The following is a 22989-nucleotide window of genomic DNA, read 5'->3' on the forward strand; positions in this document are numbered from 1 at the left end:
TTTTTTTTTGCACAAAACCTCCCAAAAAATCCCATATAAATGAAATTAACATCACACAATGGGCTAAGACTGTCAAGATATCAAGCATTCCTGTAGAATAAAGATAGGAAAAATATTTTAAAAGCTGTTTTGCAGAAAATATCTTCAATATGCAGTGATTTCTGCAAGACCACGTCAGCAATTTAACATTTATTAGAGTAAGGGAATAAACACTTCTGTGTGTGATATTGCTTTAGGGGTGTCAGCCATGATATCAAAACACGTCCCAGAATTTTTCTGCAGGAGCTGAGTTAAAGCTGTAAAAAAATCCTTATCCTTATTCTTAAAATGTCCAGAAGTAAAAAAAGCAAAGTTCAAGGACAACAGTTTGAAAATGTGAGCATTTAGCATGGCCCTATAAAACAAGACTGCAAAGGACATGCAAAGAGGAGACATCACATCATCTGTAAATCCATGAGTTTAGGCAAACCCAGATTAATAGCTCCTCAAACACGCATAAACAGCACACAATAATAAATTCAACTCTAAACTTATGGAATTCAGCAAATTCTTTACACATTTATGTAGATAGGGACTTTTTAAGTGCTAAATTCCACAAGGGTAGGATTTTTTAGTTAATGAGGAGCACCTTAACACTATCACGAAGATGTGAAATACCTCAAATAAAACTGGATCCTTGTATGCATTGCCTTGCAAAATCAGATCCTCAAAAAATAAACAAGGCAGAGAAAGAAAATGAAAACAAAAGAATGCAAAACTGAAAAACAAAACCCAGCCCCGCATCAAAACACCCAACACCAAAACACACCTCTATCATGCTCTAAAACACCAAATATCTGAGTGCTACATAACGCAGTCCTTTTAAAATGAAATAAAATTGCTACATACACATTTTCTGTACCCTTCCATCACTATCTGGGGGATGTTCAATTTATGAATCTTTACATATACCCGCACAACAGAGTGCAGAAGACAACCAGCTCTCAGAAGACAAGTCAATATTACAATCTAGTGTTGTCTTTCAGTAAAGGCATTGCTAGGTATTAATCATACAGCAGTAATGGACAAAAGTCCTGCAGCAATGGCAGCTCACTTGAATCCCATCCCCTCTTTAAGAAGGGAGTAAGTGATAGCCAGAACAACCACCCATTTTGTTGCACAGATTAGACCTAGAAGCCCTTCCCAGATGGAGCTTCCTAACCTCAAAGTTCCCTTTCTTGCACTTAAAACCTTGGTTCAAACCTATACTGGAACCCTTTTGTTAGGTTTCACCTAGTGAAACCAGCCACACATACTTGGTTTCATTAAGTAAAAGCAGAAAGAAAAAACAAACTAAACCAATTTCTGTTCTCCAGCATTTTCCAACAACTTTCAGCCCTGAAATACCTCCATTCTCTGCTATTACATGGAAGAAAGAGGTCTAACTGAAAGTCTTTTATGTACTCACATGCAGGTGTGCACCCAGCTGGTCCAGCTTTCCAACAAGGCCAGCTCCATCAGCACAATCTGCCACTGCCCTGAAGGCCTCAACAAGCAAGCACTGCACGTGCAGAACACAGCAGCTGGGTACAAGAACCTGCAGCCAGCTCCAGAGTATAGAGAGAAGAACCAGAAAAGTCCCAAGCAGAGAAACTGAGAAGTAAAGTTCTTACTTACCTTGTTCTTCAGCGAGAAGGTACCTGGCATACCCGCAAACAGAAATCTGTTCTTCACTTTCAGTTTTCCAAGATTGGCGACAATAAGACTGTTGGATTTTGAGCTTTCAGGTATGAGCAGCACAGGAGCACCAGCCTCAATATCAAGAAGAACCCGGGAAGCTCGCTGAGCTTTGTCTCTCACCTAGAATCATAGAATGGTTTGAGTTGGAAGGGACCTTAAAGATCATCTAGTTCCACCCCCCTGCTATAGGCAGGGACACCTCACACAAGACCAGGCTGCCCAAAGAGGGAATAAACATTTGTTTGAAAACTTGGTTCATAGAGTCATAGAATGGCCTGTCTTGAAAAGGAGCACAGTGCTCATCCAGTTCCAACCCCCTGCTGTGTGCAGGTCACCAACCAGCAGCCCAGGCTGCCCAGAGCCACATCCAGCCTGGCCTTGAATGCCTGCAGGGATGGGGCATCCACAGCCTCCTTGGGCAACCTGTTCCAGTGCCTCACTACCCTCTGGGTGAAAAACTTCCGCTGAATATCCAACCTAAACCTCCCCTGTCTCAGTTTTAAACCATTCCCCCTATCATTATCCACTCTCATAAACAGCCATTCCCCCCTCATGCTCATACGCTCCCTACAAATATTGAAATAGTTCAAGCATCAGAGCAACTTGGAAGCACATTGCATGCTTCATGCTTTGCTAATTTTTTTTTTAGTACTTTTATAAAGTGTTTATCGTAACATTTTGAGATTAAAATAATCAAACAGATTCTTCTTGGGGTTTTCTGGCATTGTTACGTGTAAAACACATTTAGAAACTCGAGTTTACAGAAAATAGGTGGTTATTCCACACTGATTAGTACTGAATTCAGGAACACAATTTATAAAATTAAGACAAAATGTTGTAATGATTTTATGCAACAAGTTTAAAAGGGAAACTGAACTCTTCTTTTCAGCAGAGAACAAAGTCCAGTTCAAAAAGATTGATGGAAACAGCAAACACCAGTGCAAGAGGTGCCAGAATCAACATTAAATTGCACTGTCCACACTGAACTGGAAGAGGAATAAGACAATTCTGTGACAACTCACTGCTTAAAAAAGGATTCATTACGAAAAATTCATTTCAACTTACAAAAGTCTGCTGGGAAAGAACAGAAAAGAAAAAACCCAACACCCCAACATACTGTTTGTCCTTCAATTGCTGCTCTCTGGCGGCCCAGGACATCCTGAAGCTGAGTGAAGTGCTGAATGAAGGAAACCACCTCGGCCTGGAAGCGTTGGGTGTGCACATACTGAACAGATGCCATCCTGAGAGTGACACGAATATCACACTCCCTCTGCAGCAATGGATCTGGCCGCCCATATCTGTGATAGAGGACCGAAGTAGAATTTAGTTTTCTCTCTTAACACCATTTTACGAATAGAGCCATTCATTATTCGCTTACAAAACAATAATGAACAGGATTTAAGTGGTGCTCGCAGTAGATAACTTCAACAATTACAAAAAAATATAGCTTGTATTACAGTATCTTGTTAACAGGACTCAGGCCAATAACCAGAGGTTTCGATTCATACTTGTAAACTTGAAAAATGAGTGCTTCTTCACCACTTGTAGTGAAACGTTCTCTGTAAAACTCCCCGTGAGCTGTAAGGTCACTTAAGGACAGACCTCCAATGCTTCCCTGCAGGGCTAAATCCCCATCTGCAAAACAAGAGCCAAACAGCTGTAAACATCAAACATACCTTGCTGAAAACCTGATTTTTCCATAAGCTTGCATTAGTGGAAAAAACTCACTGTAAGTAACTCAACAAAGGACACTAATTAAACATAAAACCTGATACTGAAATAATTTGCTACAAACATTTATCCAAATGCAACCCTACCATTTGCACACACAGTGATCACAGTACTCTGTGAACTTTTCTTGCTCTGAAACAGTAATACACGCTATTGTGCTGCTCTGCAACTGGGAGGACTGCAAGATATTTCAATCCTGAAATATCCCAATGGGGAGGAATAGAAGTGTCACATTCCCTAGAAACAGAACATACAAGCAGAAACCTAGAACAACGAGCAGCAAACACAAAACACTTCAAATCACAACTGAAAAGTACAACTCCTTTTATTTTAAATCATGTATAACCTCAGATCTGCCATCTACTCACCAATTATTTCCAAGTGAGCTGCAAGTTTTGACACACTGGCTTTAGCGAGCTCACTCGTTGTCTTGTTCAGTACTAAAGACAAAGAATGGACCTGGTCAAACAAAAAGAAACAGGTTGGTATTACACTGTGTGAACTCACAATTGGACTGTGCTGTCGGTTTTTTTTCTCCAAGACAATTTCACTACAACTCAAAGAATGATCTGATTAGGACAATGGATGAAAGCGAGCCTTTTTGCATCCTTGTTTGCATGCTAAAGTCTCCCAGATACCTTAGAAAAGTCAGGTTATCAAATATCCCAGCACTGTTATCTTTGTCCTCTGTCAAGATTTGTCATTTGTTAACACAGAATCATAGAATGGCCTGGGTTGAAAAGGAACACAATAATTATTTAGCTCCAACCCCCTGCTATGTGCAGGGTCGCCAACCAGCAGACCAGGCTGCCCAGAGCCACATCCAGCCTGGCCTTGAATGCCTCCAGGGAATGTTTCCTACAGCACCTCTGGACAAAGACTATATTACTGCACGTCTGTACATTCATAAACATATACATATATAAAGCTATAGAAGCATATATATGTATATATTTTTAAAGTACACTCCACAGCACCCAGAACAGCTGTTCCAATTCCAGTATGTCAGCACCAAGGAAAAGTAACTACTTCACAGATCACCAACATTGAGATTCTGCCTTGTGTTGCCCCAGGGAAATAAAAACCACCTCCCAAAGGACTTGCACTTCTTTAGGCTCTCAGCGTCCAAACTCTATCCAGGAGAGCTCCATAAAGATGAACATGGAATGTACTAATTTAACCTCTCTTTAAGAGATAAATATACATGTGTATGGAGGATGACAGAGTAAGGGAGCCAATCCATTTGCAAATAAATTTTTCCTGCAACTTCTTCCCCACAAAACCTACATACACACACATTCTAAATCTACTGTTTTAACTGCATTCTTCACTGCAACATGCAAATGTGACTTAAGTTTCCATAAAGCAGAAGTTCTATGGTAGACAATACCATTCTGATTTTGCATCTCAGGCACCATACCTTCAAATCCAGCTTAGTGTTTACAGGCTCTTGGGCTGCAGAAACAGACGAGGTATTTACTTCTGATTTAGATGTCTGCTGAGTATCTTCAGGTTGCAGCTTCATCGCATGGTTATCAGCAGTGGATCCAATCCCAAAGAAATCCAGTATCACTACCCAGGTTTGCAGAGTAATTAACACATCCAGACAATTGAAATCGACGTCTATGCTGCGATTAATCTTGCTATAGCGGGAGGAAAACTCAGGATGTTTCCTATCCACTAGAAAGATATTGATATGAACCAATGAATCATCAAAGTGACTTTTTCCACAAGGCAGCTTGGATCTATCTGCTGTTGGAGAAGGAGGTGGAGTCAGGGGGTATTCAGAATCAGCATCTTCTTTTTGCTTCTTACGTGAGGCACAAACTGGTCTTTGGTAAAGCTGAAAGACATTGGATGCTTCTTCCATATGAGATGGCAGGGACCGTGGCATATCTGGATATTCAACATTGGATACTGAGGGACATGACTGTGAAAGGTATTCCTTGTGTGCTAAACTGGATGGCTTGGGTGCTCCACGGGACACCATCAGATTCTTATACACAGAGTCTGGTTTTTTTTCTAGAAGATCTTCCATTAGCAGTGAACGCAAGGCAATCTGAATAGACAAAGTCTGAGGATGATCTTTAGTAAACTCAACATCAAAATCCTGAAACTTAAGGCTGACAAGGCCTTGTGCACCGAGTGTAAGATCGCCACTTAACTGAACCTGGAGCTCAGAGATGTGGAAGTTTGCTTGAATCTGAGTGAAAGACTTTGCTTCCCTGATAGTCAATGACTTGTTTGGAACAGAATTAAAACTGGAGTGGCTGAATAAGCCATTTTCCTTCCGTTCACTTGAGAATTCTGTGCCTGTACTAAGAGCTGATGCTGACGGAGAACTGTGACAAGTCGAAGATGCAGTAGCAGCTGGAAATTTGTTCAAGTCTTCATTGTAAATTAAATTATCCAGAGTTTGCAGGACCTGTTCATACACATGTTTTGCTAACACGACCTACAATACAGAAAAAACAACCACAGTCAACATAGTAGCTCTCTGTAACACTGAAATAACGACCTATATTTGAAGATATTTCCCTGAAAAATCCATATCCAACATGGAGAAAAATGTTTATATTGATAACAGGACTACTAAGTTACCATACCTGAAGAGGGTTCACAAATTTCCCTTCAATTTTCATGATGTTTGATATTCCAAAGTCTTCATTACTCAGTGGGAATGTTACATCTAAATCTTTCCCTAGTGGTATCTTTTCCAATTTAAACTGGATGGTGGTGTTATTCAGAATGTGGAAAGCTGTTAAGAAAAAGTGAAATGAGAACAATGTTATAATACATGAATTGATTATCGTATAAAGGACTGCACAGCGGGGCTAATGCAGGAGATTTCTCAGCAATGTTGGCCCTGTTTTGTTAAATTTCTGCATGAAAGACATTATTCAGTTCTTGATTAGGAAAATAAAAATGGATACAAATAAAAGGGCTTGCCCATTTTATTTAAAATCGAGCAGCATATTTCAGGAGGATGGGGTGAGGCTATACATAAGCAAGCCTAGAATCAAAACACATTTTTAGTCCTCTCTACCATTAATATTAAAAATAATAAAGAGTCCTTTGATTAACATACCATGGCCTTTATGTAATGATTCAAAGAAGTCGTGACGAGTAAATTGGGATTCCTCCTGGCTGCTAATACTGGCAGGTCCTGAAGAATGAAGACCTTGAGATACTTCACTTGCAGACTCCTTCTTGCTCATAAACTGACTGGTATTTAAAGAATACATTTTAATATCTTTTATTTCAACTTGCAGTCTATCACTTGTAGACTCATCTTCTCCTGGTACAAAATTCTGAATAGATATTTGTCCTAGGTGACCTACAAGGAGCTCAGGGCTACCAGGCTTTCGAGGTATTGAGACAATTGGTGATTCAATGTTGATGTTCAATATAAGCTTAATAGTATCACTTTTGAGAGGTGGTGATCCAAATGCATAGCCACCATTATCTTCTACGTTGGCAACATCTCTTGATCTTGGCGTCGTATCAAACAAAGAAACCATTTCACTGTATTCAGCAGTTTTAGTTGCCAAGACTGTAGTAACTTTTGAAGCTGCACTTTTCAGCATGCTGCGGAAATTCTCCTCCAATTCATCCATTGACAAAGTCAGTTCTTTCAGAAATTTAGCAGAGTGGTTGTAGTGTAAGGAGGCCATTCTGAGATTGAGAGAGCATTCCTCTTTTGACTTTTCCGTCAGAGTGAAACTTAACGCATCTGGAAGGCTACTTCCATCATCAAGTCTAAAGAATAAAGATGCAAAGTAATCTACATCACCAATGAGATTTTCATACCTTCCTGTATTCCCTATGCTGACAACATACTGGTTTTTAACACTGTCTTGTGTTAAATCCATCAGGTGAAGACATCCAAGAGAGCCATTCACATCAAATTTACTACACATGGAAACATTGACTTTGGTACCACCAATACTGGCTGTTGCAATTTTCCTGCCATATTTTTCTCCATTTGTCATTCCAACTGTCCTGAGGAGGAGGATATTCAACCAGTGAATATCAACTGCTACCTCTGTATTCTGTACGTAAGTAGACTGAAAGGTTTCCTGCTCCCTCCAATCTCTCTCCATGTCGTCCATTAAGGGTTGAGGACTGGAATCTTCTTTCTCCTTCGGGAAAGATTTCTGGAGAAACCCAATCAGTTCAACAATTGTCTCTGGATTGAGGATGATATCCAGGTTGTTCACCTGTACAGAGATCACCTGCAGGCTGCTATCCAAATTCATTGACGGGCATTCTGCACTCACAAACTGATACTCTAATTTTATCAAAGACTCTTGATCTTTTCCATTGTTGCCAGATGAAGTATTTGATGCAGCAGCACATCTCTCTGTCAGACTGGATGCATCAATGGGATGTGCATCGCATGGTCCGTAAACTGGTGACTGAGCCCTGCTGTCTCTGAGACTTCCTGTTGGCACATCAAAACTCAGATTCTTATGAGAAGCCATCAGAAGGTCAAAATCTGTTCCATATGTTTGCATAGTATCAACAAGTAACAGTCCATGAACAGTCAGAGACACTTCTGCATCGTAAGGCCTTTTCACAAAATGGGCATTGGTGCCAAAAACCTTCAGTACAGAAATATACCGTCCATTACTTTCAACCCCCAGCTGCATACAGTTTACTTTGAACTCAGCCAGTAGCAGCTGAGATTCAACAAGAACTTCCCTGGTATGCTGCTCGAGCATCACAACACTCTGCGTTAGATTCATTACAGAATCATGCAAAGTGCCAAGCTGGTCTACCTCTGAAAAGATCTTATCTTTCCCTAAATTTAGGCCATCTGATGACTTCGTTTCAGATGCACTCAGCTGTGTGCAACAGTTCTTCAAAGCCAATATTTTATCTTCATTGATATGAATTTTCAAGTCCGGCAGACTGCCAGACAAGACAGCTCCTGGGTACTTGGGGTCAGATGTGTATATCAATCTGCGCTCCAACTGCAGGTGAACATTGAATTTTTCTACCACATGTGTTGGACCCACATCACTATCCTGAACGTGTTTCCAGTTGTCTTTCACTCGACCCACCATGATCTGAAGGTCCAAAAATGAAAGCGTGTATCTCTCGTACATTTTCTTACTCATTAAGTGTGCTTGTAACTGCTCTTCACTTATTTCTACTCCAGTAAATTCAGAGAGTTTCACTCCACTGTTAGTGCTAGTTTCAGGTGGTGGAGTATTGGGAGGAGTTGCAAGAGGTGTTTTATACTCCTCATCACTCAACTCATTGAATTCTGGTGAAAAAGTATCTGCATTCCTTTTAGATTCTTCTGTGGAATTAAAAAAAAAAAAAAATCAAACAAATAAATAAACAGAAGTATTCCCCCCCTCCTTGGATATTTCCCATCATTACCTGATCTTCCTGATTGATGCTGTATTTTTAAAACACAGGGTACATCCGGTACTGTCCTTGCCCCTTCCACTGTCACTTTCTCTTTTCTCAACAGGAAATCTACTACACTTCTTTTACACGGATGCAGATGTCAGTCACAATGTATTAAAAAAATCTATTCAAAGACACTATTTTCTCATTTTTTAATCCACTTTCTATTACTACAAGCTTTACTGTTACCAGAATTTGTTTAATAAAGAAATGAAATAATCCATTAACCTGCCTATGCAAGCCTTTCGAGACCTGTTAGGATTTTATCAGAAATTCCTTAAAATCGTCTAAAAGAAATACTTAACTACAATATATTGCTGATCCAATATGTGACAACTTAATTTTATGTTGTATATTTTTAAACTTCTTTTTATCATAAGAAAAAGATTTTTCCTACTCCACAAAGCAGGGATTCTATCTTCCAAATTTTCTTCTAGCTCAAGCTACTCCTACCAGGCTGATGCATTGGTTCCAAAGGGAAACAAAGATGTATCTTCTGTAAACAATTTTTGTTCTTACTCTAGTTTGCCCTAACACAGAAGCTACTGCACAGTAGACAAAACATCACTGCAGATAATTCTGAGCTCTCTGAGACTTCCTGTTGGCACATCAAAACTCAGATTCGTATGAGAAGCCATCAAAAGGTCAAAATCTGTTCTACCTTGACTTTTTACTGCATCACAAAACTACTCACCCTGCAGCTGTAGTTTTTAAAAATTAAATGAATATCCCATTGGTATCTCTTTCATTTTTTAAATATTTAAACGTATTGGCATGCACCATACAGTTCAGCTAGATTCTAAACAGACCTAATGTTATTTAGAAGTCCACTCAAATTTCTTTTTGATTTTCATTCACTGTTTTCCCAGTGGAACAGGAAAGAAGCAATGAGTTGTTTAAGAAACAATGATTTTAACTTCTAACATAAACAAAGGACACAATTTTCCATTCACTCCTATTAGTTAGCTGCATACATGTGCTAAGAACAGATCCATATGACTCCAGAGCTGGAGGGCTTATTCAAAGCATACTCTCACTGGGAACATTGTCCCCAAAAAGTATTCAACAGTTAAATTCTGTATCCCTCAAAACAAAAATCTCATCTGTGGTAAAGTGCCTGAAACACTAGCTTCACACCTGCTCAAATCCTTCAAGAGGAATAAGATTATCACAGGAGATTATTTCGTTTAATAACTAACCTCAGATCCCCCTGCCCTAAAGAAAAGCCCCGTCCCACTTTCCATTACTTTTAAAAAACACCAGCTAAATTTTAATTCAAAAATTATCACTAACAGCGGAATTGTTTGTGAAACTACACTTCTACAGAGGAACAACTCTTGAGACATCTCTACTTTCCACAAAGAAACAGGAGTTTCTGGGACAAGGTGGAAAGAAAATGAAAACTGCAATAATACTAGATCATACCTTGAGAATTGGTAAGCAATATTCTTCCCAGATCTATAACAACTAACACTGGATCCACAAATTTGAAATCATCAGGAAAGATCACCTGAGGGGCAGAAATATCAAGGCACACTGTCCAGCTTTTGCTGTTTTCCTGGAAGTTTAAGAAGAAAGAAAGAATGACTCACAACATAGAAACAACATCAAATAAAAATGCCATGCCAAACTTATCATCCTAATTAGGCACTTTTCCACTGTCACATCTCACACTCAGTAGCAGAAAAATACATCTCCTCTACTGAGGGTTTCAAGTGCTAAACCATTTGTCAAGAAAGCCAACACAACCACTTGTGGCCAACAACTTACAATGAAGTCTCCTACTAGCAAACGATCAATAGTTTGCCTGATTTCAGCTTTCGTCTGCATTTTCAGTTTGTTGTACTGTCTTCTGGCAGCTTCAGCCACTTTGGCCTCTAACTCAGACTGATAGCCAAAACCTGTGCAGGAGATTTAAAAAAGAAATAGGTATTAATTTTGTTTGGCTGTTATTTAATCAGGAGGACAATAAAATTTAAAAAAAAGACTTATTTTTACTTATTCTGACAGAGAATCACTTCATTTTAGCAATAAAATGTAATAAGAACACAATTTTGCCTGTATCTGTTTGTACTCCAGAATAACTTGTTGCTCTCCACGCTTTTCCAGGAAAGCCTACAGAAGTGTTCTGCCTTATTTAGGTATTTTATTTTAGGTGGCTCGAACACTTATGTGGTATAGCAACAACTTGCAATTTTAAAGTGAAAGGTACAGGAGTCTGCCCAAAGGAAATTGATTAAACAGGAAAATCACTCAGAGATTTCTCAGAAATCTCAGAAATTCAAATTTGAATTTAAGGAGGAGATTTGATTAGTGCTTTAAGTTTCTAAGGATAAAAATATATATCACAAAAAAGAAAAAACAAAAAGCCGCACAAAAATATATATTAAAGGTTAACCTGAGGTATGAACCCTTCCCTTGTAGAAGAAGTCAGCTACTTTCTTAATGGCTTGGGGATTGTAAATAATATTTAGAGGTCTGGTGCTGACTTCCAGGCGCCTCTCAAAATTGCTGTGGATAGGATTTCTTTCATAGAGCATCTCAAACACTGGGGCATCAGGATCTGCAATGGAATACAAAACAAATTACACAAATAACAAAAGAACTGGGGGAGAAAAAAAACAACAAAACACACACATAAAGAAACACCACCAAAAAAAGCAAACAAAACAGACACAAAAATCAAAAGCCCAAGTACTGAATAACTGATTTCTGGTTGGTACAAATAAGCTCGCTTTAATCAAACAGACTCAAGTACCTACCAGTGTTTTGGTTCGTCATTTCAGATGACAAATTCTGGAGCCCAAAGGAAGATACACAGCCAACCTCTTTTTGCTTGTAAGAATTTAAGAGAGAAAAAAAAAGTTAGAAAAAAGTCAACCAACTCAAAACAAAGAAGTTTTTTTTCTTTATCAGACTTGTGGTCATTTTAAGTGAATCATATGTATTGTCTGAGACCATTTTATGCATTTTTTCCTTGACACAGTCAAACAAGAAGGAAGCACAACTATCTCATGCAGCAGCTAAAGCCTGAAGTGCAAGTTTCAGTCTGTCTTCTACAAACTAAAAAGCAAAAGCAGGGTAAAATTCTCATAGAATTAGACTGAAACTTTTTTTTTCTGCTTAGAAGAGATATTTCAAATCTCCACAGTTATTCATTAAGAAGAAGAAATAGCTTTTGCATTCCTGCTTCTCTATTTCTACTAACAGTGCAACAGCAAGCAGGTGAAATAAATCCTTACTCACTTGGAGCAAACAACTCTATGAAAATGACCAATTACTGATTAAGCAGCAATGCTCCAAAATGAAAGCCTCTTCAAGTATGTTATTCTCTTCCCAGTGTGTAACAGTAACGTTGAAGTTGCAAGCACACAGAGCAAACAGTAGAGATTTCTATGAGTTATACTTAGAAAGGGAGGGCAAAAGTACATCCAAGAAATGGAGATTTTTCTTCAAAGCTCACTTTCTCTTTTAGGGATAAGACACAAACCAAGGGAAACATCTGCATTGCATTTTGTAACGTTTACTTTCTTCATACACACACATCTTACACAGTAACTCAGGGTTTGTTCACCTACAGGATTAGGGAAAACAAGGACAGGGAATATGGTCCCTTCTGTTGCCAGATCTCTTAGAAAGAGACTACCAAGCTGAACTTTTAGAAGGGAAGAATTTCTGCGAGGAAGGGATTCCGCTAAGATCTTCACACCTGGAACACAAAGACAAAATCATTTTATTTCTCCTAGTAGAAATAAATGCTATGCTGCCTATTTTCACTTTCTTTTCACTTGATGAACTCATTTTAAAACTTCGTTTCAGTACAGAAATGTTAATGGATTAAAAACAAGAGTCAGAGGAAGGTCACAAGATGGACAAAGCTCCTCTTTTATGACAAAGAGCAAAGAGAAATTGACTTAATACCTGAAAACTCCAGCTGCATAAAAGCACTCTCCTCAGCACGTGCCACTTTCTTCTCCTTATGCAACAGAGTGAAAGAGCCACCTTGCAATTGCAGATTTAGTTTAGCAAATACGTGATCTCTCTTTGTGAATGTATTCATGCTGGAGGCATCTGCAGCAGGATCAAAAAAATCATCTGTACCTAATAAAAGACAACAACAAAAGATCATTTATGTAACATAACTCAAATTTCTGGAAGGTTACCAAAGAACAGAAGGGTTTCTCTGAATTGTAAGATAACTATTTCCCCATCTCTAGGGGGAGTAAAAAAAAGAAACAAAAACCCATGCAGACACACTTCCTTCCTTAACAAAACTGAATGCTCAGAAGAACTTTCCCATTTCAATTAAGGAGCAATAAACCTAAATTTAAGATGGCCCCAACAACCCAGTACAGTCACACCACACATTATCCCTACCCACTGAATGGAAACGTCTCAAAACTTTTTGCCATAAATATCTAAAGCATTTATAAGTAGATGTATTCTATATATCATTTTAGTAATAAAGATACACCAGTACTGAAGAGGGTTTTTTTTTCCTGTTCATGCTTGCGAACAGCCTTAAAAAGAAACAGAAAACCCCACACGGTCATACCTAGTATGTCTTCTGGATTCCACTGCTCCTGGGGGGCTGGCAAAAGCCCTTCAAAAGGTTCACCTTCGTAAGGCTGCTGTGTGTATCCATACCAACCTCCCCAACCAGGAAACCAAGACTGAAGGTACTGCAGCATCCCAGTGCTACTGCCATGTGCAGATTCTGCTGAAGGAGAAGCTCCAGGAGAATCAGGCAATGGTTCTTTAATGCTCTGTATATGAACATTAAAGACATAAATGCTTATAAATGGAAGAACATCACAAGCACACAGAACTTAATAGTATCAAGATATGATTCCACCTACTTAACACTCTTACATTCAGTATACCAGTTTCTAAGATGGAACAAATGCTGGCAAAAGTACTATTGAGGAAGACCATCATATAATGGTCACAGACTCACTATAAAAGGTTACACAAAACTGACAGTGGAGGAATCAAGCACTGTTTGCAATGTTAGCACTGATGCCACACTTCAAAAATCAAAACAAATACAAGCTAACACTCTCTAGGAGTGAACACAACCCAAAATAATTCACATCAAGATTCTAAATACTGCCATGGATGCAGAATGCTTCTCACCTCAGCTAGGTCATGAAATTTATCATGAACTATCTCACAGAGGATCTTCAATTCTTCGTAAGTTTGCTCATCCTCAATGCGATGCATTTCTGCCTAAGAAGACAAAAACGGTAAAGTAGCTGTTCTAAAAGAATGCATATCTGGGCTCACAAAAACATTTAACATGTCTACAATACAATTAGGATTCATGGCAAAACTAAAACAGGGCTCATGTCAGGATCCAAATGCCTAAGGACAGGAAATCACACAGGCAACCAAAATACTGACATTCTCACTACCTCAAATACCTTTGTAATGTAAGGTACATTATTTTAATATTATTTTCAACAGTAAAAACCAATGATATCCTCCTGTCATTAATCAAGAGCAAGGTTCAGCACAAAATCTAAACCATGGAAGGATGAGCAAAGAACCTTTTATCTTGAATATCAAAGTAGCTGAACTATGTAAAATTCATATTCAGTTACTTAAGCCTGGTGTCATGGCATTTGACTTTATCTTCTCTGCTCTGATTAAGAAGCTCTTTCTGGAAGCTTATGGTTCAACCAAGTACAGTTTTCCAATGGCACTGCCACTGTTACGTTTCACAGTTCTGCTGAAGACACTGCATGAAATAAAATTCTCATATTTTATATTATGCTTCTTGCTTTGACAGTTATTATAAAAGCTCCCAGTATGTGAGGTACCCTTACAGTTCACATCTAAATCATGCAAGAAAGTATTACATACAAATTCAGGTTTCAATAAGATTGCATAAGAAAGATGTGCATGATGGATTTAAGGAAAAAGTCCCACTGCTCCAAGAGATAGGAAGCAATTAATTACAGCCCACACGGTTTCTCCCTCCAAAAGTAGAACACAGGTTCATTACGTTCTGCTCCTAATTCTCAAGCCTAAGATTCAGTGGAGGAAAAAAAGAAGTAAAAAAAAAATTGACAGAAGACAATTCATCTACACCACAAAACCCCAGATCTAAATACCTGCTCTGCAACAGTGAGCAGCTCCCCCTTCAGCTTGCAATAATACAAGTCAGTATAAGATACTGCATCCTGGGCCCGATGTAACACAAACTCCCATGTGGAGCGCTGCCTCTGCTCCCTGATCTCCGAAAGGTTGGCATTCAAAGCAAAGATCCACCACTCTCGGCAGCTGAAATGTTTTAAAGTTATTAGAGCACTAATATTTACTAAAAATAACAAGAAAAAAAAAAAAAGAAGAATGCATGTCAAACTGGTCCAAAAGGAACCCAGTGAGAAAACAAAGGGAACTGGTTAGAAAAGGCACTGGTATTACAGACAGCACGTATGGGTTTGTTCTACAAGTTGAGTAGTATCAAACTTGTGCTATTCAATTTGGATTACATGGGCATATTTAAGAGTTTTATGAGGTAGGGAAACACAACACGAAAATTTAAATTCTAATACATGACTGCTATATCATTTCTTAAGAATATGTCTTCATTCAACTCTGCCTAGTGCAGGTTTCAATAGTTTCAATACCACACTAATTCAACAACACATCCACAGATATACTTACTTCTCTGTTACTGTAACCTTTGGTCTCCACTTTCTGAATTTAAGCTGCCGTTCCTTTCTAGCCAGTTCCTTTAGAAATGCCATGATCTGCTGATACTGCATCTTTTAGTTAAAGAGCAGAAAGATAATTAGGCAATATTGGAGTGCTTTCCAAATGAAAAGGGGGGAGAGGTGAAACAACCACAGGTTTTGTTTATCTGCACTGACAGTCTGCAAACAGCTTCAGAATTAAGATCAATGTTTATCATATGATTGCTGTCTGGTGTCACGTTATCCCACAGAAATTCAATTTACAAGCTTCCTATTTGGAAGACTTGATTTTAAATCAAACTCTTTAATGTACTCCTTTCACTTGTCTTTAAAGCTAAAGCTTTAAGAAAGTACTGATTTTAGGCTGCTGCTATTTAATCTGTTACAAACACTACCAGTTTTGCAACCAGGAAGGTGAAGAAATTGCAACAATCCTACATTTATTCCACTGTATGAAACAGCAACTTTTCTTCTAAAGATACGTAATTCAAGACTTCATTTTCTTTTATTTTCATTTGCTCTGGGCAGCCTGGTCTGCTGGTTGACGACCTTGCACATAGCAGGGGGTTGAAACTTGATGATCACTGCGGTCCTTTTCAACCCAGGCCATTCTATGATTCTGTGATTTTACCAGCAGAATCTTCAGGAACATATGAACAACAGTCAGCAGGTGGGAAGAGAACGAGAAACCCAGTATCAAATTTCCAGTGTGATTCTGCAGACACTGTGATGAACAAACCACTAAGGAGTACCTTCTTCCATCAGTCATTTGGTTAGAACCTGACCACCAAGCAGGCTCAATGAAGCTCATATAACCGAGCAATCTGGAAATCTAGCTAGTTTGGACAGGCTGAGGAGTTCCCAGTGGCCTCACCCACTCTGCTCCTGGGTGATCTGTCTCAGATACTGGGAGTGAAGAGAAGGTGAGCAGTCGTTACCTGGGACAGCTTCAGGGGTATGGTCTCAAGCACAATGTCACACTCGAGTCGTGGAGTCTGGCGAGACCTTAAAGGCTCCTTTGAACAATTCCTCTTCAGAAGAGCAGAAGTGCATACAGGTTCCATGATGTAATTATGATCATGGCTTTCCATGCTTTTATCCATGGCTTCCTGTGGGTTACAAAGACGTTTTTTCTACATGAAATGGGTGTACAACATGTATAAGGAGATATTGGTTTAATGTATCAGAATACACTCCATTAACAGGTCATTTACAATAACTCTTAAATTTCCTCTTCGAAGGTTAAACACAAGGTATCTCAACAGCATAACTTCTGTGGCTTACCTTTATATTCTGCCATGACAACACAAAACTATAAATTTTTGCTGGCTTTTAAAAGCACCAGATCCAGTAAAATCTAAGTTAGTTATGGCTATAGTATAGAAAGAAGAAACTGAAAGCAAAGACAAGAAAAAAAAAAAAAAGGACTCTTTCTCTTGTACCTGTAGCTGAGCAGGAGGCAGGTCACCCAATAAAGTGCAATCTGTATCCCAATAAATACTGAAGTCAGCAACATCTAACTGCTTTTTCCGCATCAGTTTCTCTACCTGAAATAGAAGGACTGAATGAAGGCAATTACACAATACATCCATGTTGTTTTTAGTTCTGCTTACTTGAAAAATAACAGGAAACACCCAGAGACAATTTATAAAAATAACCAGATTATTAAAAAGACTTTTTAACCGAATATTTACTAGTACTCATAAAGTTCAGCACCACATCTTAGCTGCCCCAAGTTCCTGAACAACACTTACTGGTTCAAACACTGCATTTTGCATGGAGACATTTTTGATGCATATGCCAAATGCAAAAGGCTGCAATGGATTGGTGACATCATCTTCAAACCTCAGATGGACATCCTGAATTTTTAACTAAAAAAGGAAAAATAAATATATTACTGGAGACAACTATTTCCATCATTAAGCACACAGCCGTGCTGTGCAGCTCCCTGGCCCCTCTCCCCCCAGTCAATTAGCCCCTTGCACATGTCAGTGTAATTTATTTTGCTATTATTATTTGCCATTTTCAAGACAAATGTGTAACTGCCAATCAAAGACTCCAATACATATCATAGACCAGAATCATCAGTATGGGCCACACCTACAAAGAGCAGCAAAAGATGACCAAAAAAGTAATTTTACATTAGTAAACCCTTAAAGAGAATCACAGAATGGCCTGGGTTGAAAAGGACCACAATGATCAGCTTGTTTCAACCCCCTGCTATGTGCAGGATTGCCAACCAGCAGACCAGGCTGCCCAGAGCCACATCCAGCCTGGATGGGAACACACAGCCATGGTAGTTTCTCAGTGTGTGTCAAATCTGAGACTGCATTAAGCAGAGACAATCTTGCCTTGAGCCCTTGCAATAGATACATTCTTCTCAAATATAGCAGGAAAAGCAGTTGGGCTGAGGCGTCTTCTTCTAAACTGCCCCTAGTGAGCTGAAAAGCAAATATACAGCCACTCTATCTGCACCAAGAAAGGAAAAGTCTTTTCATGGAGACCAGTCGACAAACTTTGTCAATTTAGGTTTCTTAAATAGAAATAATTAATAATGTGTTATGTGCAGCACCTAAGTGCCAAAGTGTCATTAACTACATTAGGACTTCCAAAGAGAAAACCTACAGAGCTCAGCAGCCATATTTTTGAGTCATTTTGCAATGTTAGAGGGACGTGCCAGATTTTTTTGTAACTGCAGAAAAAGAATCATGAAAGAAGTTGGCAGCTGACACAAATATTCAAAATCATTTATCAGCAGAAACTCTGCGATTAATTTCTTTAAAACTTCTCTTTTAAGAAGACAACACATGCCACTCTTCTTGATAAATCAACATTTTGGTGGGCTTATAACAAAAAGCATTAAAACGTGAGCAAAACCCATCGGTTTTCATTATCCACCAAGTGTTACCATTCAGGAAGAGCTGCTCTTTTTCTCTTGGTAGGCCAAAGGGCTTTCCCTTTCCAATTAGTCCCTATTAGAACCAGTTTGAGACCAAAATTACAGAGATTCCATCTGAAAAGGGACAGTCCTCTGCCAAACATCCACCTTTCATTCACATCTTTCTTCTCTGAGGACTACACAGAGTGAAATGCAGTGGGCACAGGTTGTTTTAGCAGATTAGCAAAGCTCTCTACCATAAAGGCTTACTTCAATGTTTTCTACGATTCTGGTGACTACTGATGCAGTAACTGAGTACCAGTAAGATTCCCCTTTCTGCTGTCGTTCTTTCTGAAAAAAAAATGAAACAGAAAGAAAATAGAAATCAGAATTAACCAACACTGTAACAGCTGAGCAGGAAACAATACACCTACATATGCGTTACGCTGAAATTACTGAACAAAGAGAAAGAAGAAGAACAGATTCCAGTATCACCAATGCACGCAGGGGGCTGGAAGTGTGAACTGCACTGTGTGAGCATGTATCATATCCTGACTTCAGTTTCCTATGCATTTGTTCTCAGGTGCTTGTTAGGAGACTTAAAACAGCATCCCTTCACCATAGCAATTTTTTCACTATGAAAAACAACTGTGACCCACCTTCCATTTTTCTTCAAGTGCTACAAGGAGGGCTTTCTTATGTTCTCTTTCTTGCAACTTCTCTTTCTCCTCATCAAAATCTTCCTTTTTTTCTGGTGCACCAATTAGGTGCAGTTTTGAGACAGATATTACCCACGGATCCACATGTGGGCGATAAAAAGGTATCTGCAGAGTTATTTTGCCAATGAAACCTAGAAATATAAAACAGAGACGCTCTCAGATTCCTGTGTAAAAAATGCTTCTGTGACTCCTGGAAAACTTGAAAGGAAAAGAGGTGTAAGAAATAAACAAGCTAAAACAGAACTGGATTAAAATTAGGTTACTTCAGCTGTTCAGGCTTCTGACTCACAAGTAGAAGTCATAACATACACAATCCTTCCTGGTTATAAATATTTGTCTTGCACACACAGGCAAAATATATACCTGCTTTTACTTCAAATGGCAGCTCTAGTTCCTTCAAGGCATCCTTCTTTAGTGGTAAGTTTTCCAGTTCAACAGCACCTATTAAAAGCACACCAAAAAAACATGTCTGTTGAGTAAACTTACGTTACAAATACCAACTTGAATATTGAATATTAGAATAACCAGCATCATGCTTCAAAGGAGAAAAAGAATAGGATTTCATGAGAACAGCCAACCTGCCACATCAACTTGTGCAACAACTGTCACAGATATTCAGCATGCTCATTAATTTTTTAGTGCCACACACTCAAAGCATTTGATGAGGTCATCTAGAAACAATCTCAGGCAAGGATTTAGAGCTGAACTTTACTGTCTAGGAGACAGCTTTTATTGCTTCTAAAGGGAAACTTCAAGCATTTTCTGAATGTCATCACATAAAGAAAAGCTCTGAAGTGTTACAAAATATTCTCTCCAAAATCAGCAAATAGCAGCAAACAGTAAATTAGATACAGTTGTAAAATGAGTAACTACCAGTACCAAAACAGAAGAGGTAAAGACTACAGAACACTCCCCACCACAGTCCCCCACAGGAAACTTACTGAACAGCATTAAGGAAAACGATATTCAAACATTACATAAATCAAGTGAGCTATTAAGATATGCTAAGCATATAACTAAAAATCTTGTATAAATTGGTTTAACAATGTTGACAAGAAACAACAGAGATAGAAACGCAAGAGAGTTTACCATTCACTGCAAAGTGCTGGCACAAAACTTTATTAGAGGCATTTATACAAAATGTTAAACACAATATTAAGTGATAGTGTTAACCCTGAGATGGAACAGAAACAAAAACACTTTCTCTCCTTAAATCACAGCATAAAACATTACAGAAAACAACAGAACTTCACCTTTCAGAAGAGCAACGGAGAGCTGATCTGTGTTCAGGTTATTGACATATTTGCCCAAATAGGTGTTGAGGACCCAGGCTACCAAGCCTTCCAACATGACTGTGTCTTAGAAGAGAGCATCTAACATTTTTCTGTCATTTTCTGGTTCTCTGTTCCATAACTGCAGTCTCAATCTGAAAGGAAAAATAATAATAATAATGAAATAAATGAGTGACTGAAATAAAGTCTCACCACATCCAGAGACATTGCTACCGTGAACTCCCTCTGTAGCCAATCTAAAATATCAAAGCATTTTTAAAGCAAGAAACCAACCTTACGCCATATTCTTGAAGTCCCAAATCACAAAGTTTCATATAGAGCTTTAATGATTACACGTTACTCCCATAGACAAATTAAATTGATCTCTCCATCCTATGTCTAACCAAAGCACCACGTTTAATGGCAATTATCAACCATGCCAATTAGCAATCTTCTTTCCACTTTGATCTGAAGCCATTTTGCACTGCTCACAGTATTTACTTCAAGTTGCAGGTACACTGATTTTGGAAGCCTAGCCTGCAAAAACAGGAATCTCTGTGCCCCCCCTCCTAATAAAACCACATCTGTCAGTTCTCACAATGGGCAGTGTTCCTTCCCTACATAAGGGGGAGGAGACAGGGGAGGTTTAGGTTGGATATTAGGAGGAAGTTTTTCACCCAGAGGGTGGTGATGCACTGGAACAGGTTGCCCAAGGAGGCTGTGGATGCCCCATCCCTGGAGGCATTCAAGGCCAGGCTGGATGTGGCTCTGGGCAGCCTGGGCAGCTGGTTGGTGACCCTGCAGAACATGGCAGGGGGTTGAAACTAGATGAGCGTTATGGTCCTTTTCAACCTAGCCCATTCTTTGATGATTCTGTGAAGGGCTGATCACACGGACACTGCTTCTTCTCCCCCTGTTCTATATCACGCTCCTTCACAAACTTTCTGGACTCAGCACTTAGCTATTATTCTACTAAAAGGCTGTAACTCGCAGAAGACCAGACACTGTAGAAAGGAATAAACACCCACGGCACAGAGACTCGGAAACACATGCTCACTTCCATGAGCCCATACATCTGCAGCTCCATTCTAGCCAGAGGACACACGCTTAGCAGAAAAGGAAGAAGGCAATTTGGCATTTGAACCACACCACTCCAAAAAGTCTTTGACCCTATTCTTGCAGGATTCTTATGTGACATATGCAAAACAACTCACCCTACCCAAACCCTTTTGGGGGGAAAAGTATATGTGTGGAAAGTAACAGGATACAAGCCAGTTAAGTAGCTTATTAACAGCTGGAATCACAGAATAGCCTAGGTTGAAAAGGACCACAGTGATCATCTAGTTCCAATGCCCTGCTATGTGCAGGGTGGCCAACCAGCAGACCAGGCTGCCCAGAGCCAAATCCAGCCTGTCCTTGAATGCCTCAAGGGATGGGACAGTTCCTTGATCTGGTCTTCAAATCAACAGCACAGATAACAGCATCAAGGCACAGAAAAAACCTAGATCAGAAAAGCAATACTGGCTGTACACACCAACATTTCCCTTCTGCATTTCCCCTCATTCCCTTCTGTAATCATTTGTTTCAGCTTGTGGTGAGGAGACCATAGAAAGCTCTAGGCTCTACTGAGTTCTACAGAGAAAAGTTTGATCTAACGAAGGTTTGGGCTGGAAGAGACTTTAAAGCCCATCCAGCCTCAACCCCTGCATTAGGCTGGCTGCCCCCTACTAGCTCAGGCTGCTCAGGACCCATCCATGGCCATGGGCACCTCCAGGAATGGGGCACCCACAGCTCTGGGCAGCAATGCCAGGCATAACTAAAGCTATGTCAATAAAAAGTCACAACTTCAAGAGTTAAAGGTCAACTCTTAAGATTCAGACTTTTTGTCGTTTTGTCGTGGGTTTTTGTTTGTTTGTTTGTTTTAATCTTTATAATATCTGTGCTTTTTCAAAACCAAGCGTGAGCATTCACAGGACGAGAACAACGAGGCAGGCCGTCACTCGGTGCCGCTCACACGAAGGCGCCCTTTGGGGCCGCTCTCCTCACAGGGCTGTGGGCGCTCCGCTCCCGCCCACACGCGCACAAAAGAGGCGCGGAGCGGCCCGCACACACACGTTTCTTCCCCCTTCGTACAAAGGACCGGACCGTAGGGAACAGGGAAATAATGAGACCTGTTGGCACAGCGGATTGGGGGAGAGGCGAAGCGAAAGGTCACCTTGCCCACAGGCGGCGGGCAGAGCCGCGGAGCCAGGCGACCTCAGCCGTGTGGGAAAAGCTTGAGGGTCAGCCCCGAGGCAAACCCGGAGCCCCTCGCAGCCCCGGGACCGCGGGGCGGAGCGCGGAGAGGGGCGTGAGGCGGGGAGGAGCGCCTGAGAGCCGGGCCTGCGCCGCGCAGCTCGGGCTGACGCAGGAAGGAAGCACCGCCGAGGCCCGGAGCCGCCATGCTGTGCCGTCCCGTGTCGTCCCGTCCCGCTCCGCTCCGCACCGCCCGTCGCCACTCACCTCAGCTCTCGCCCGCCGCCACCTCCGCAGCGCTGCGCGGGGCTGAG

At 40.0% G+C, this 22989-nt stretch overlaps 1 protein-coding gene across 1 annotated transcript; it reads right to left on the reverse strand.

Annotated features, from left to right (window-relative positions):
• Window positions 1-772: 772 nt before the first annotated feature.
• Window positions 773-22989, reverse strand: LOC104914184 (vacuolar protein sorting-associated protein 13D-like). Its single transcript, XM_031556680.1, has 25 exons — window positions 22943-22989; window positions 20423-20595; window positions 19533-19610; window positions 19110-19300; window positions 18721-18801; window positions 17327-17443; window positions 17015-17119; window positions 16511-16681; window positions 15544-15644; window positions 14988-15156; window positions 14008-14100; window positions 13427-13637; window positions 12793-12972; window positions 12450-12580; window positions 11634-11706; window positions 11270-11434; window positions 10642-10772; window positions 10297-10429; window positions 6539-8758; window positions 6057-6208; window positions 4871-5905; window positions 3819-3909; window positions 3228-3354; window positions 2837-3017; window positions 773-1839 (listed from the first exon to the last, which is right to left on the reverse strand). The coding sequence occupies exons 2-25, from the start codon at window positions 20517-20519 to the stop codon at window positions 1444-1446; spliced, it is 6429 nt and encodes a 2142-aa protein (XP_031412540.1). The 5' UTR covers window positions 20520-20595; window positions 22943-22989; the 3' UTR covers window positions 773-1443.

This window comes from Meleagris gallopavo, chromosome 23 (assembly GCF_000146605.3).
Source record: "Meleagris gallopavo isolate NT-WF06-2002-E0010 breed Aviagen turkey brand Nicholas breeding stock chromosome 23, Turkey_5.1, whole genome shotgun sequence".
NCBI classification, from domain to species: Eukaryota; Metazoa; Chordata; class Aves; order Galliformes; family Phasianidae; genus Meleagris; species Meleagris gallopavo.